Source organism: Tachypleus tridentatus, chromosome 3 (assembly GCF_004210375.1).
Source record: "Tachypleus tridentatus isolate NWPU-2018 chromosome 3, ASM421037v1, whole genome shotgun sequence".
Taxonomy (NCBI): Eukaryota; Metazoa; Arthropoda; class Merostomata; order Xiphosura; family Limulidae; genus Tachypleus; species Tachypleus tridentatus.
In genome coordinates, this window is record NC_134827.1 from 114,024,692 (window position 1) to 114,042,008 (window position 17,317).

The 17,317-nt window shown below is 33.0% G+C and overlaps 2 protein-coding genes across 4 annotated transcripts in view; one reads left to right on the plus strand and one right to left on the minus strand.

Annotated features, from left to right (window-relative positions):
* The first annotated feature begins 2,499 nt into the window (after positions 1 to 2,499).
* Positions 2,500 to 16,572, plus strand: LOC143247811 (protein brain tumor-like). Of its 3 annotated transcripts, none has more exons than XM_076496315.1 (2): positions 2,500 to 2,597; positions 11,992 to 16,572. In XM_076496315.1, exon 2 carries the CDS (start codon positions 12,029 to 12,031, stop codon positions 14,261 to 14,263), a length of 2,235 nt encoding a protein of 744 aa, XP_076352430.1. In that variant the 5' UTR covers positions 2,500 to 2,597; positions 11,992 to 12,028; the 3' UTR covers positions 14,264 to 16,572. The 3 variants fall into 3 exon arrangements, with proteins under 3 accessions (XP_076352430.1, XP_076352427.1, XP_076352429.1); XM_076496312.1 differs by lacking the exon at positions 2,500 to 2,597 and adding an exon at positions 10,695 to 10,831; XM_076496314.1 differs by lacking the exon at positions 2,500 to 2,597 and adding an exon at positions 10,875 to 11,056.
* LOC143247812 (putative bifunctional dTTP/UTP pyrophosphatase/methyltransferase protein) overlaps positions 10,694 to 17,317 on the minus strand; it is a 30,386-nt gene continuing 23,762 nt past the window's right edge. Inside the window, exon 8 of the mRNA XM_076496319.1 lies at positions 10,694 to 10,881. Within this exon, the coding sequence (XP_076352434.1) occupies positions 10,878 to 10,881 (4 nt within the window). The 3' untranslated portion in view covers positions 10,694 to 10,877. The remainder of the gene's footprint in view (positions 10,882 to 17,317) is intronic.

The following is a 17,317-nucleotide window of genomic DNA, read 5'->3' on the forward strand; positions in this document are numbered from 1 at the left end:
ATTAATACCTGTTACTATAAAAGTAACATTCATACTTTGGGGAGAGAAACATTTATGTTATTACAACAGTAACATTTTATAAGATATAAAGCATAGTATAACAAACGATATTTTGTAAGAGTAAGGGCAGGGTATGACAAAAGACATGCAATAAGACTAAGGGCAGGGTATGACAAACGATATTTGATAACAATTAAAGCGGGGTATCAGAAATGATATTTTGTAAGACTCAAAGCAGGGTATGACAAAAGATATTTTATAAGAGTTAAAGTAGGGTATAATAAACGATATTTTATAACAGTTAAATCAGGGTAAGAGAAACGATATTTTATAAAAGTTAAAGCAGGGTTTGATAAACGATATTTTATAAGAGTTAAAACTGTATGATAAAGGATATTTTACAAAATTAAAGCAATGTGTAATAAAGAATATTTATAAGAGTTAAAGCAAGGTATAATAAACCATATTTTATTAAAGTTAGACCAGGGGATGATAAACGATATTTTATAAGTGTTAAAACAGGGTATGACAAAAATATTTTATAAGAGTTGAAGCGGTGTATGACAAACGATATTTTATAAGAGTTAAAGGAGGATAAGATAAATGATATTTTATAAGAGTTAAAGTAGTGTTGATAAAAGATATTTGATAACAGTAAAAGCAGGTTACGATAAACGATATTTTTCTAAGAGTTAAGGCTGTGTATGACAAACGGTATTTTATAAGAGTTAAAGCAGGGTACGATAAATGATATTTTATAAGAATTGTTTGGTGAACACGATCTTACTCGTTTAGTGGACACTGTCCTAATTGTCTAGTGTATACGGTCGTTATATTTTGGTGAACAACTTCAGATTTACCATGAAGACTGTACACATTAGTTAAATAACTTTAGGGAAGTGTTGATGTACACCATTACTGTTCCATTTAACACGTAAAGAATCTACGTGTTTCAAATATTTTAAACTTATTTATTGGGTAACATTGTATTTGAATACCATACTTTTCTCTAGCGGATATTTCTCTCGTGGACGTGTCATACAGTTTGGCTACTGCAGTGAAATTCCACTAAGAACACAGTTAGTTGGAAAAATAAGTTGTTACTCTTTCTTGGTAAATATGTCATAAAGTAACTATAAATTAATGTGGTGTAAGGATATGATTGTTAAATATTGTGTGTAATAAAGACAGATCTGTCACGAATGGTCACAATAAAATCAATGACTTCTATCATTAGTTCTGTGTTTCAGAGAATCCAACTGGGCTGGTGTCTCACGTTTATCTTGGTTCCTTTTATAAAACCTTTTAACAAATCTTCAAACGATTTTATTATTCTGGAAAATTCCGAAGCTGTGGGTTGTTGGGGTATCATTTTATAAAACCTATTGTTTGTCAGCCCGTTTCTGACTGGGTTTTAGTAAGTGTTTCTCTATTTTTTGAATCGAGCGCCTTTATTCGATGGTTCTGTTATTTTCTGATGTGTTTATCTTATGGTGTTACATCACTCCCCCTCTTTATTTGACAAGAGAAACGTTCCAAACGACTCTTTTGAGCTGAGGCTGGATAACTCCCGATGTGTTAACGCTATTTTGAAATTTTCTTAAGCATTTGTTCACCTTACCCGAAAAATCTTAAATATTTATTCTGACCTGGTTTCTGTCAAAATTTTAAAATGTGCACAATGACATATGTAGTTGTAACGAATAAGTAATACTTCAAGACTGTTAAATAAATAAAAAAACATAACCATAGAGATAGTTACATGGAGACATCAAACAAGAGTATAAAAAGTGAAACTAGTTTTACTGAGATTTCTACCAGCTCTAACGATCCTAATTTTACTGAGATGTCTGCTAGCCCTAAGGATTGTAGATTTACTGAAATATTCGCTAGTCCTAACGATGCTAGATTTACCGAAATGTCTGCTAGCTCTAAACTAACCAACACTGTCATTCTTCAGCAACTTCTGGACAGTAATAAGTTTGAGTCAACCAAGCAAATGTACATAAATTTATGGAGTGATTGATCAAGTTCTTGATCGTATTTGATTTCTGAGATGCGACATGTTTACGTCAAAGTTTTTAAATGTACTCTCTATTATTTTTTTATCATCGTAAACATGACGAGAGTTCAATTTCCTTCAGTAACAGGCTTAGCGTCTTTCTACCCACTTCAGCTATGAGTTTTAGTGCTTTTGTGAATTTTCGAAAAAGTAAAATATACATGTTTACTTGTTCTTTCAACAGGGTATTTCTGCGTATCTTTCTACCCCTCCCCACTTGCCTACCACATGTTCATGAGAAATGTTCCCCCTTCTCTTTCAATTCCTCAGCCAAGCCGATCGGTCTTTGTGTAATATAGTATGACTCATAAGGCCACGCTATCTGGTTGGCGCCTTGATATGTCCTTTTGTGAAAACTTCCTCAGATAAAACGTAGCGAACTTGTACAATACAATGATTTGAAACCAGTTGCTTTGTTTACAGTGACATCAGGCTACAGTAGATAATAAATCTATAGCGAAAGTGGCCCAATTAATTTAAATACCATGACTTATGAATATTTGTTTTTATAAAGTGGAAATAACAGAAAATCAAGGTAAGTCATTCTCCAGTTTAACAGAAAGAAATAATATTATTTAATAAAATCTTTAGTTACTAAGAGTTAGAATAACTTGAAACATTTGTTGAATAAAGTTTATATAATCATCCTTCATTTATTTTCCATCAAAATGGTCAAATAATCATTGCTAACTTATTATGTTAAACTAGGAACTCTGTGTCTTTTAACTTTCTGTAATCTGTCGTGTCTTCGATACACCTATTATTAAATACTACATATTATCTCTGTTGGTATAAGATAAAAATATAATAGGGTTTCAAAAACCTATTATTTTTATTGTGATAGCTCGTTGCAGTAATTTTAGTAAATCAAGTTGTGTTTGGTCGATGTAGCTTCAACAATAGTACATCCTTGTGCATATAAAACTCACAATAATACGAACTGTATTTAGAATGCTGTATTAAATAACGCATAGCTCTAATGATAAGTACATCAATTATAACACTGTTTCGTTTGTATGGAAAAGGCGTTCACTTTGTAACAATTGTTGTTTATTTAAGTGGTTATAATAACTGCCTTTATTAACAGTTTAATCCACAATCCGTACTCGTTAGACACGCCCATAAAACACGAAACGAAGTATGTGATTAAATAGATAAGTACTCAATTTAGACCTAATTTTAGTTTTCAATACGAACTACGAGTTAACAAAATAACTTACGACGCTCGCTTGACACATCTACAGATGTCCCTGTAAATGATACATCTCTGTAAATAAGTAGTGTAACCAGGTAAAAGACAGACAACAACCAGGTTTTAATCAAACTTTTAAAAGGCAGGTCATTATTTGGGAGTGTCAGATATTCAACAGAAACAAGGGTTTAGTTGTAAAACCATTCTCATTTATCATATTTTAACTTAATTTCCTAAATGTTTTCAAATCACTTTGAAGCAGCTATATCAGTAGATATAGATGTTGCTACAAAACGTGAGACTCAGCGTTTGTGTGAAAAAACAACTAGTTTTAATTCTGTGAAAACGCGAACACTGGGCTATTCTTTGTCGAGGTAAAAGCCAAAGTACGGGAACAATAACAGTGACTAAAGTCATATTGTAAATTTGTTCTACCGGCTCATGACGCACAAGCTAAGAGCAGTGGCTGAAGTCTATATTAAACGAATTTATTTTACACGTTTTAGAACCACTGAACATTTACAGATAAAAACGTTATTAAGTGTTAGCGAAACGGAATCCAGAATAGTGTTTAATTTATTGAGATAGATTCATTTATACTCCAAATATATAATAATAAAATGTGTAGGTAAACAGTTACCAAATAAAGTGCTCTTCAGTGTTCAGCGAAAGATGTATCATATTACTTTTAACACGAATTTGGTTGACAAATGTCCAGCCGTTCTTTAAACCAACACTAAAACATGAAGGACGTGCCCACAGCTTTCCTTCCCAACTGATTTTAAGGTTAGTGAAACATAATGTTTTAAGCAAGAGACGAGAGTCTCATAATATTATGTTTTATGGTTTAGACAGTTGTGTAGTAGTTGTTTCTGTATAGCTAATACAGAGAGCATAAGACATTGGTATAATCCTTTAACACGTCTTAGCCTAGACTTATTCATCTAGTTTATTTGTGTTTAATGTGTGTTTACAGATTGGATGGTATTTTATATTATATTCACTCTAACCTAGACTTCTTCATCAAGTTCCTCTGTGATTAATGTGTGTTTACAGATTGGATGGTATTTTATATTATATTCACTCTAACCTAGACTTCTTCATCAAGTTACTCTGTGTTTAATGTGTGTTTACAGATTGGATGGTATTTTATATTATATTCACTCTAACCTAGACTTCTTCATTACGTTTCTCTGTGTTTATTGTGTGTTTACAGATTGGGTGGTATTTTATATTATATTCACTCTAACCTAGACTTCTTCATCAAGTTACTCTGTGTTTAAGTGTGTTTACAGATTGGATGGTATTTTATATTATATTCACTCTAACCTAGACTTATTCATCCAGTTCCTCTGTGTTTAATGTGTGTTTACAGATTGGATGGTATTTTATATTATATTCACTCTAACCTAGACTTCTTCATCAAGTTACTCTGTGTTTAATGTGTGTTTACAGATTGGATGGTATTTTATATTATATTCACTCTAACCTAGACTTCTTCATCACGTTTCTCTGTGTTTATTGTGTGTTTACAGATTGGATGGTATTTTATATTATATTCACTCTAACCTAGACTTCTTCATCAAGTTACTCTGTGTTTAATGTGTGTTTACAGATTGGATGGTATTTTATATTATATTCACTCTAACCTAGACTTCTTCATCAAGTTACTCTGTGTTTAAGTGTGTTTACAGATTGGATGGTATTTTATATTATATTCACTCTAACCTAGACTTATTCATCCAGTTCCTCTGTGTTTAATGTGTGTTTACAGATTGGATGGTATTTTATATTATATTCACTCTAACCTAGACTTCTTCATCAAGTTACTCTGTGTTTAATGTGTGTTTACAGATTGGATGGTATTTTATATTATATTCACTCTAACCTAGACTTCTTCATCAAGTTACTCTGTGTTTAATGTGTGTTTACAGATTGGATGGTATTTTATATTATATTCACTCTAACCTAGACTTCTTCATCAAGTTACTCTGTGTTTAATGTGTGTTTACAGATTGGATGGTATTTTATATTATATTCACTCTAACCTAGACTTCTTCATCAAGTTACTCTGTGTTTAAGTGTGTTTACAGATTGGATGGTATTTTATATTATATTCACTCTAACCTAGACTTATTCATCCAGTTCCTCTGTGTTTAATGTGTGTTTACAGATTGGATGGTATTTTATATTATATTCACTCTAACCTAGACTTCTTCATCAAGTTACTCTGTGTTTAATGTGTGTTTACAGATTGGATGGTATTTTATATTATATTCACTCTAACCTAGACTTCTTCATCAAGTTTCTCTGTGTTTATTGTGTGTTTACAGATTGGATGGTATTTTATATTATATTCACTCTAACCCAGACTTCTTCATCAAGTTCCTCTGTGTTTACAGATTGGATGGTATTTTATATTATATTCACTCTAACCTAGACTTCTTCATCAAGTTTCTCTGTGTTTATTGTGTGTTTACAGATTGGATGGTATTTTATATTATATTCACTCTAACCTAGACTTCTTCATCAAGTTCCTCTGTGTTTACAGATTGGATGGTATTTTATATTATATTCACTCTAACCTAGACTTCTTCATCCAGTTCCTCTGTGTTTAATGTGTGTTTACAGATTGGATGGTATTTTATATTATATTCACTCTAACCTAGACTTCTTCATCAAGTTACTCTGTGTTTACTGTGTGTTTACAGATTGGATGGTATTTTATATTATATTCACTCTAATCAAGACTTCTTCATCAAGTTTCTCTGTGTTTTTGTATTTTTAGATTGTAATGTGTTTTTTGATAAGTTATACACCACTGCTACTACTTGTATATAGGTCGTTTCTTCTCGCGAAGAAAACAAACAAAAACAACATAATATACGCATTAGAACTACCATATTTGATATCGTTCTGTAACCTTGACAGTAAACGTTCTGATCAGTTATTTCGAGAACTTCCAAGGGTTTCAAGGTGAACTGTTGCTGTTTATCTAGCGGTAAAGTTGTTTTAAACTAAGTTAACTAAAAATATATAAAACTGTTTGAAACGTCTGCGTTACGTGATTGGTTGTTTAGAAACATCTCGATATATTAGGTTATATTAACTTTGAAATTTATTGTTTTTATGAACTTAATAACTTTTTCATACACAAATTGTATGACAGGCAGTAATTTTAGCCCCCTAATGGCTATGTGGTGAAGCTGATAGCTTGCAACCTTTATTAAAATGTGCTTCGATACGTATAACAGGCACCCAAGCCCATTGTTTAAAACAATAAACAAAGTGTTATTTATGTTCGTGACTGTTATAGCATTCATTGCACTGAACTGACAAAAAATGTGTGAAAGAATTCATGTTCTGTTCGAAGTACATGAATGATGTATGAACATACGAGGGCTGTTCAAAAAATACGCGGACTGACGTCATAAAACAAAATGTACTTTATTTAGAAGTTACAGGTCTGGGACTCCTTCAAAGTACTCTCCTCCCCAACGCACACACTTATCCCAACGGTGTTTCCACTTGTTGAAACAGTCCTGGTACGCTTCTTTTGTAATGTCCTCCAGCTCCTTCGTCGCATTTGCCTTAATCTCGGGAATCGTCTCTAATCTTCTTCCTTTCAAGGGTCTTTTGAGTTTGGGGAACAAGAAAAAATCGTAAGGAGCAAGGTCAGGTGAGTAGGGAGGGTGGGGAAGAACAGTGATCGAGTGTTTGGCCAAAAACTCACGAGTTCTGAGGGCTGAATTTCGCAGCAACGCAGTGCATCTTCAATTTTTCGGTCAAAATCTCGTAACAAGATCCAACTGATATCCCACACTCTTCAGCAAGCTCCCTGACAGCCAGACGTCGATTTGCCCGCACCAGGGTGTTGATTTTGTCGACGTGTGGGTCGTCAGTTGACGTGGAAGGACGTCCAGGACGCTCATCATTTTCAATGGACTGTCGACCATCCTTAAAACATTCATGTCACTTGAAACATGCCGTACGCTTCATAGCAACATCACCGTAAGCCGTGTTAAGCATAGCAAAAGTTTCAGTCGCAGATTTTCCAAGTTTAACACAAAATTTCACAGCAAGTCGTTGCTCCTTCAGGTCATTCATTCTGAAATCCGCCAAACGAAAAAATCGCACTTCACTTAAAACCGCGTAGCTAATACACAAATGAAGATATCTGCAATCGGGAAATGGCGTCGTAATCAGCTGATCTGTGCGAACCTAGCGACACCAAGCGGATTCCCCTGGAACCAACTGGAGCCGCGCAATTAAAACAGTCCGCGTATTTTTTGAACAGCCCTCGTATCTATTAGAGCCATGTCGATATTTGGCATCTGGCGACGTAATTGGTTTTCCGGTATTTCACCAACTTTGGTCGATTGGGCCACATTGTTACTTTTTATCTGTTTGGGAGATTTCAATACATTTTCTGAAGTTGAGGTGTTAAAAACGTTTAAAGTTTTGTGTTAATCTACTAAATTATTGTATAAACTTGGATGAGGTTAACTCGAATAATTTAGCGCCCTCTATTTACTGTGATCGGAGATAGACAGGTACGTTGATGTGTTTGTTTGCTTATAGCAAAGCTACATCCGGCTATCTGCTGACTCCACTGAGAGGAATCAAACACCTGATTTTAGGGAGATAGACGGAGTATATCGTTTGATTAGCAGATACCGTTGATGTGTTTGTTTGCTTATAGCAAAGCTACATCCGGCTATCTGCTGACTCCACTGAGAGGAATCAAACACCTGATTTTAGGGAGATAGACGGAGTATATCGTTTGATTAGCAGATACCCAATACAATTAAGTTAATCGGGAAATCGTTCAGACTTTTAATAAATATAACGGAGAAATTCTGACGGTGTTCCATTTGATAACTGATTGTGATAAAACTGAGGTATTGCACTAATTTAAACTGAAACAAATCATAAAATACAACTGGAATAATAATTTCGCCAACTTAAACTCATTTTGATATGAAAAACGCACACATTCGGATTATCAAACCTTTGAAAAGGCTCATGAGATTAAAATAACCTGACATTTACATTTTCACGGAATATCCAATAACTTCTTATCTTGTGCGTATTTATAGTATAGCTTGTCTCCCCTACAATACCAAATTAAATCTTAAATGGCGTTGCTGGATAGATATATTTTTCCACACTTTTTTTTCTTGATAGGCATAGCATAAAATAATCATAGGCTTTTACTGTTTCAGTCTCTTTCCTTCCATGGATAATCTCATAGACTTAAGTAAAATCACTTCTTACTTATACATGTGTTCTTAAGAGAAAACAAATAAATACGTGTAAACTGATCCCTAAAGTAACACTTTACTTGACAGAAGTCCTTGTCTCAACATTTCCCAATAATCCGATATCTTTGACCAAAACTGTACATAGTATTCCAAATTAGGCCTAATTGTAGATATTTTTATTTTAATATGTTGACTGCCACGTATTTCAGTTGCTACAATACAACTCTAATGCTTCTTCATTTTGTAACTTTTTCGTGACGCCATTTTGTATCGAAAGTGAAACAATTTGTAAGTAGGTCAGATGCGTGTATGGTGCTGACATCTAGCGTTGAAGTTAGGTATTATTGAGAACGAAGTAACTCGTCCGTGGTACTGTGTTACCGATCGGCTTGGAGAAGTTATCTCGTCTACGGCACTGAACAGGTTAAACAACATATCTGCAAATATGCCCATAAAATCTGAATTATTTAACAACTAGCAGGAGAGAGTTACTATACAAAGTTTATTTTATTGTTTCATACTATTGAGTGTCTTCCCATCTATACTTCATGTTTAATCCAATTACATTAATTTGCGCTTACTTTTAAGTCATTACATAATAAACAATTGATAGAAGCCATTCGATAGTGACTGATTATTTGTAATAGAGCTAGAAAATCTCAAGAGTTGAATGTTACCAGGAACAATTACCAGTTTGTTAATTTTCCCCATCGGTATCATTAATGTTAACAAGAAAGGTTACACTATGTAACACAAATTTTGTTCCTGGATAGTATGTGTTATTTCTCAATTGCTTATGTTGTAAAAGTACAGAAAATGGCCATTATTCCCTTCAAACTTTGCTTTTCTGACCTGTATGATGAAATTTAGAAATAAACCTATTTTCTATGTAAAAACTGGCAAATTTACACATTTTCATTTACATAAAGTCTGAATAAAACAACATATGAATCAAGATTCACATGCATTTATACTAAAATCATACAAAAATGTTCAGAAGTGAGTAGTTTTTCGAGATTTGCGACTGTAATGTAAATAACTCACGTACCAGTCCCCAAATATAGTCTTCCATCATGTTTTCGTTATACGCTCCCAGGTCACAAAAGCAAAGTTCGAAGAGAAAAATAGGTCTTTTCCAATTACTTTAGGCATAAGCAACTGGGAAATAACACTTTCTGCCCAGGAACACGAAAAAGTGAACACTTAGTTACCTAGCATTAACTGTTAATAATGTCTTTATTGAACATTGGCAACAGTATGAATATTTTCTAAAACTGTATAAGAATATTGAATTATAAAAAAAATAATGAATGATAATTTACTTCAAGAGCCAAAATATGCTGTTTCAGAGTCTATAGTGTTTTCTTAGAAAACTAACCTAGATAAATAAAAATAAAACAAATTTGTATAGGTTCTCTTCCCATTAATATAGTTTAGTGAAATATTTATAGCTGGACTAAACTGGCCTTTACTATATTAACAATATTTAATTGTACACAAACATTGATATATACATATATATACGTATTAGTTACTTATTTTACTATACAAGTTCATTAAAATGTATTTATTGTCACTAAAAAGTAAATATATATGCTATACGTATATACATAGTAGAGACGGCAGATATGTGTATTAAGAACGTTTAATTGAACAAGTAACTACGTTTAGATCCCCTTAGGGTAAACCAGAGGATGTCTAAACATATTTAATATCCATATCAGTCATCTCTGCTTCACGTGGGTTCTCCGTCATCATAAACTATTCAAGCATGCTTTTCCTGCGAATTTGATCACGTGCTTATGACGTCTGACCAATCAGAACTTTTTTACAAATAAAATATGTACATATAGTACTTTGGCATATATTAATTACACTTATATTGTTTTTGTTTGAATGACAGTACAAGTAACATGAAAACTGGGTTTCTCGTCATTATAAAAATGACACATAGAGGGGAGGTAATCAGTTTGTACATAATTTGTTTATTATTGCACAAGACCGCTGTGAGTTGAAGATATAACAAGATATGAGTCCCGTATGTAGTGACGTTGACAATTATCGTTTGTTGACTTATATTTCAAGACTTGCTTAAATATATCAAATACTAAAATCTCAACGTATAAGAGATTACCTCATAAGTTAACGACAAATAAAAAAACTGAACAGAAAACGTAAAAAAAAATTATGATTTATTTTGATAACCACGACACAAAGGACTGCTGCATGTTGTAGCTGCCAAACTTGGCGTGTGGTTTTCGTAGAAGCAACACTCTTGATGTTAATACGTAACGGAGCCAACGATTCGTCAAGGTGACTAACCGCTTATTTGTCTGTTTTATGAACACTGTGACGCGTTCTATCTGTAAATAAATTAAAGAATTGCTTGTACATTAATTTAGTACTGGGATAAAGACAAGAACACAAAACATGAAGTCAAGGTATGGAAGGAGTCCAGTAATAATTAAATATTTTAAAAATTGGGTGCTGAACATTGCCGTAAACAGATGGTGATGTTGAAAAGTGGCGTTGATGAAGGTAGGTTTGTTTTTTATCGTTGCGAAAATACGATTATCTTACCGGTTTCATGGGTGTGTGCTAACTTTGAATACGTTTTAAAAAATTTGTACTTTTATTTTATTTTTCCACTTCGTATAATTACATCACAAGTTTACTTCCGCTTTAATTTTTACTTGATAAATAAATAAATTATTTTGTTGGAATTATTTCTATGTGTGCCATATATCATATATTTAGTCTCTAACTTTTAACTACAGTACATATCTTTCCGTGATCAGAAATTGTGATAAATACTTGATAAATTTTATGACCTTACAGAAGTTGCCTCGACATATTGTAACACCCTTCCTTCATCCCAACGATTAAATAACTTATTTTTGTTTTGTGCAAAAAAAAAAAAAGTTTTTTCCTCTCTTTTTATGTAATGGATATAAAACTTTTCTCAGACGTACAACAAACAAAATTATTTGTCGAAGTTTATAAAGTTAACACATCAACTAACACAGTTCATATTACTGTCAGTTTTTCATGGTTTATCTGGAATTATGATGTATTTTTACGTTTTTATTTGAATTTTGTTTAGGTAAAATAAATATATGTGAAGTATTGTCAAATATATATATTTACAGACATTTTAATGTTTGTATAAACAGTACTGGAAATATTTGTGGTAAATGAATAAAATCCAAACTTGATATTTCTTGAATATGAAAATATTTCATTCTAAGTATCACAAAACATTACCAAGTAAATCCTTTTAGATAAAGAGTTCTTTTCTCAAATGTTTAAAGCTATTTTAATTATTTTTGACTATTATAATATAATATTATTTGCTTCTTCATATATTATAAAATTGTTTCACATGTACATGCCTTATATTTATTCAGTATTTTAAACTTTAGGTCACACACATATAGAATATTTGTATACCAGTTCTCTTACTTTCTTTTCAGAAACACATCATTGAGCATAACCCAATCAGAACTGAAAATGGCAACTCCTACCATTTCTCTGTCACTTCCAACAACATCCACTTCAGATCTTAGCCAGGACAAAATTCTATCCACCAAATGTTCCATCTGCCAGGACACATACACCATTCCTAAACTATTACCTTGCTTTCATACATTTTGCCAACCTTGTCTTGAAAAGATACAAGAATCTCCAGGAAAGATTAAATGTCCAAAGTGTCAAGAAGAGTTTGTATTGACAGATGGTTTGACTGGTCTTTTGTCAAATTATGCAGTTAGCAACATTTTGGAGGCAAATGCAATGGAAGAAGCTACTCAAAGTTGTACTGGCTGTAAAACTAAAGAAAACAATGTAGTGGCTCGCTGCGTTGATTGTGCCAATTTCTTGTGTTCGAACTGTGTGATGGCACATCAGTTTATGCACTGCTTTGAAGGACACAGAGTTCTCACAATGGGAGAGTTTCAAAATAATAAAGATGATATTAATCACAAGAAACCTATCTTTTGCTCACACCATAAACTTAAGACACTGGATTTCTTCTGCTGGACCTGTAATGTTGTGATATGTAGTGACTGCACGATCGTGGAACATCCACAGGGGATGCATAACATAGACCATTTGGAAGATATTGAATACAAGCATATCGAACACATGAATTGTTTGATTGAGGATTCCAAGGGCAAACAAACAGATCTACAGAATCGTTTGAAAACAATTGAGCAATCTACTAGCAGCGTTCAGGTTCAGTACGAAAAACTACAGAATAAAATAAAAGACACCCACCAGTTTTACTATGTGGCTGTAGAAGAAAGAAAGAAAGAGATTTTGAAAGAATTAGATGATATTTTCAACTCAAAAATGGTTTCTCTTTCAATGTTTGGACAGAAACTTCGTGATAACGTTAATAAAACACTTGAAGTATGCGACTTCATGGAAAAACTTCTGAAGTTTTCTAGTAGCACGGAAATACTCCTTTTTAAGCATTTATTGACTTCACAATTTCAAAAAATCTTTGAATTTAATCCAGTTGTTGGTTTGGAAGCATCTGAGCTTGAATTTGTATCTAATTATCAGGCTATCCAAATAGGGGTGCGGAACACCTTTGGCTATCTTCAGAATAACTCTGGAATGCAAGTACGATCACAGTCTGTTACGAGGTCAAATGGTGTTATTGGATCAGAACGATCCTGTCAAAATGGAGACCTGCTTGAGCCAAACATGATGACCAAAAGATTTAATCCTGCTGACAGTTTTAATCCTTTTGTGCCCAGTCTCGGACATTGTGTTAAATGGTCAAGTATCTCTTCTGACATTTTTCAGAATGGTGCTGACTCCCCTTCCATTCCCAGCGATCCTGTTTTTGATTTGCCATCCAAGTTGGTTAATTCAAATACATTTCCTTTAAAATCCCAAATGAAGCGTCAAAAAATGATTTACCATTGTAAGTTTGGGGAGTTTGGAGTAATGGAGGGTCAGTTTACAGAACCAAGTGGTGTAGCTGTGAATGCTCAGAGTGATATTATAGTAGCTGACACCAATAACCACAGGATCCAAATATTTGACAAGGAAGGTAGGTTCAAGTTTCAGTTTGGAGAATGTGGGAAAAGAGATGGACAGTTACTGTATCCTAACAGAGTTGCTGTTGTAAAGGTTTCTGGGGATATTATTGTAACTGAGAGAAGCCCAACACATCAGATTCAGATATACAACCAGTATGGACAGTTTGTCCGCAAGTTTGGAGCCAACGTCCTCCAGCATCCAAGAGGTGTCACCGTTGACAATAAAGGTTGTATTATCGTGGTGGAATGCAAGGTGATGCGTGTTCTCATTTTTGATCTTTTGGGCAACATTCATCACAAGTTTGGATGTTCCAAGCACCTGGAGTTCCCCAACGGAGTTGTCGCTAACGACAACCAGGAAATATTCATCAGTGATAACAGAGCTCACTGCGTGAAAGTGTTCAACTATGAGGGAACGTTTTTGTGGCAGATTGGAGGAGAAGGAATAACCAACTACCCAATTGGTGTGTGCATTAGTTCTCTTGGAGAAATTCTAGTGGCAGATAATCACAATAATTTCAACATCACCATCTTCACTCAAGATGGACAGTTGGTCAGTGCCCTGGAAAGTAAGGTGAAACATGCCCAATGTTTTGATGTTGCTCGTGTTGAAGACGGTTCTGTTGTGTTGGCAAGCAAAGACTATCGACTGTACATTTATAAATTTCTCGAAACACCAGGAATCGGGTTGTGAAAAAAGGTGAAATACTGAAAAATGGTTGTTTTTGGTCACACTGCACAGAGAGATACAACCTGGTGCTTTACGTTAGGCAAAGTTTGTTATTTTTACTGTGATTCAGTGATTTACGGCATTTGGTATTGTTTACTAAGATGCCTGTCCGTGTAAGCCCATTGTCTGTTTATAAAGAAAACTGATTGGTTGCTTGATTTATTCTACTTACACTATTATCAGCTTCCTTACTCTCAGTAAAATGACATCTGAATGTATGGCAGGCCCAATGCATCTCAATATTCTCTGTGGTTAATTGTTTGTTATTAATGTATGCACTAGTTACTTTCATAGCACCATAAGTGACCAGTTTGTGTAGAAGTTTTAGTGTTCCCTAACTTGAATGTTTTATTTTCACACATTTAATATTATTTATTACGAACTACTTTTTACAGTCACGAATATACGTTTATCATTTACATGCCAAAAAACCTGTGGGACCACTTGTTGGAATGTTCCAGTTACCTTCTTCTGATAAATATCTTGTTTACACAAATGGTTTTGTAGACTTTGGACACAGACAAAATTCAGTTATTAAGCTGTTCATAAGTAGGATTTAAAATATGGATCCTTCCGTAAAGGTAACCAACAACAACCATCCATAAACATAAGTTGATGTATCCACTACTAGTTCCTCCCTCTCTAAACATCCTGTATCTTCACCAGTTCTGTTGATTTATTAAGTTATAATTATTGTTTATAAAGAAACGGTGACACGTGCTAGTCACCCCATACTGAACTCTTCATTCTGTCTCAACATGTCCGATAGCATGTTGTTTGACAGTACAACTGTGTAAATATAGCTGCTGATATTATTTTTATACAGGTAAATTTTTATTGACAGTTTTTATGAAGTTTTTCTGTTGTTGTTTTTCCCTTTTGAATAAGTGGGTCACTCAATTTTCAAATTAACATGCTGACATCTCTAGATCTGATGATATAAAATTACTTATATTTTTACCAATGTATGTTTAAATTTCTCTCAGTTATACAAGTGTTTTGCAAGTTAAATGTGATGATAGATTATATTTATGACCACAAAATTTCTAACAACTGTATGTAAACTGTCAACATGGTAACTTGATAAAGTGTGTAACTTAAAAGTATTTGTTATCATAAGAGTAACGTATACACTTCAGATGTAGCAATTTGTCACCTATCTTATTGCTACCATTTTGAAAAGTGTGGATTTAAAGTGTATGATTTTTAATACTGGTATTTATGTAATAGTTCCTGTTAAAATTCATTATTAAAACTTACTGTTTAAAGACAATGGTACGAAAGACAAACTTTTATTTCGAAGACACGGTATTTGTTAAGAAACATACCTTGTTCAGTTCATAACATGCCAGTAACTAATTACCTGGTTAACACAGAGTAACAGTGTGTGTTAATATAATGAATAACACTGTAAGAGTTGCTGTGTCTGTTCAGTGATCTCAGAAAGACTTTTGTATTTATTGACAGTACTGTGTTAACTGGAAACTTATTTTGAAAAGAATATATTAAATAAAGATTCATCTTCAAATAATTAGAAGTGAAAAATATAAAGTAGTGCTATCTTCTGGTATAGCAAAATAAAGAACAGCTTATTAGAGCAAAGAATGACGACATAGCCTCTGGTACATTAAATGTGTTTTGATGGTATTAAACAGTTGTGACTTACATTTTGTATAACTGTGACCAGTAAACAGAATCAAATGAAAAGTGAATACTCTAAGATACAATAAATATTGAGGCAAATTGTTCATTACTTATTATGTGAAGCTTACAAGTGTAATTTGTAATCTTTCTTGTTGAATTAGTTGTGTAACAAATACTTTGAAAATTGTATTTATCTTTCAAGTTTTGTTTTAAAGTCAATATCTAAGTTACACAAGTAAATGGATCTTTGTATCTTCTATGCACGGATATCCACTATGAAAGTATTTATTTAGCACCGTGTGAAAGTGTAGTTGTAATGATTATGTTCTTAACAAATTTCAGTTTTGTGTAACGTTCTTTCAAAGACAGTAGTAGTTTTTATTTCTTGAAATCTACACAATGTTTCTGTTTACATATAAGTGAGGGTTTTTATCAATGTATTAAATGACACTGTATAATTCTTGTCTTCTCCTAACTGTTAAGTTAATCTATATTATTAATTGTAACAAAGAATTGTAGGGATACAGATTTATTTGGAGATTTCAGCTATCTGTGCATCAGACTATTAAACACGAATTATTTAATAAACACATAACAGTTGAATTATATAACATTAAATGTTTTTAATATTTTTCTTCTTGTTTCATTGTTTACAGGTGAGCAGCATAATATGCAACAAAAAAATACATTTCTCACGTTGTTGTGCACGTAACTGGTTTATGGTAATTTGATTTATGATTAAAGACAGTACCAGTTTAATTAGTGTTATATACATATATCTAAACTGACATGACTCAGAGACCATGAAACTTAAAGTGTGTATAACTAATTTTATTTGAAATATCAGTTGTCTTAAAGAGGCCGAAAAGGGTGAACCCATTGCTTTAGTGATTATAAATGTAATACTTCATTACAATTCATGGTTCTATTTTTGTTTTTATAAGTAGTGGTGGAGTTAGCTATTGTTTCACTAACACGAACATACGTTATATTGTTATTACTGAGTCAAGAAAAACTTAATTACACAATAATCAACATGGAGACAACAACCTAGTCAGAAATAATTCATAATCTACTTACAGTTACTACAACAAAAACCTTTACCCACTAATCTGTGGAATCCTGGCTGTTAACCTTAAAAAATTAGTTATTTCTAACGGCATGATTTAAATATTTCTTGCTTACGTCGGTGATTAGTTTTTTATAAAAAGCTTAAGGAGACTAGTTTATACAAAAAACAATTGGTTTGTGTGACCTTATATTAATGATGGATTGGTATGTGAATGTGTGTAAACACCAACAGTTGGTTTGTGTGACCTTATATTAATGATGGATTGGTATGTGAATGTGTGTAAACACCAACAGTTGGTTTGT

What these genes read in the sequence shown, in the direction of transcription:
- LOC143247811 (XM_076496312.1), top strand. Translation starts at nt 10,797, where the DNA reads ATGTTAATACGTAACGGAGCCAACGATTCGTCAAG. An exon ending in GGAGCCAACGATTCGTCAAG is followed by an intron (nt 10,832 to 11,991) that starts GTGACTAACCGC and finishes CTTTCTTTTCAG; the next exon opens with AAACACATCATTGAGCATAA.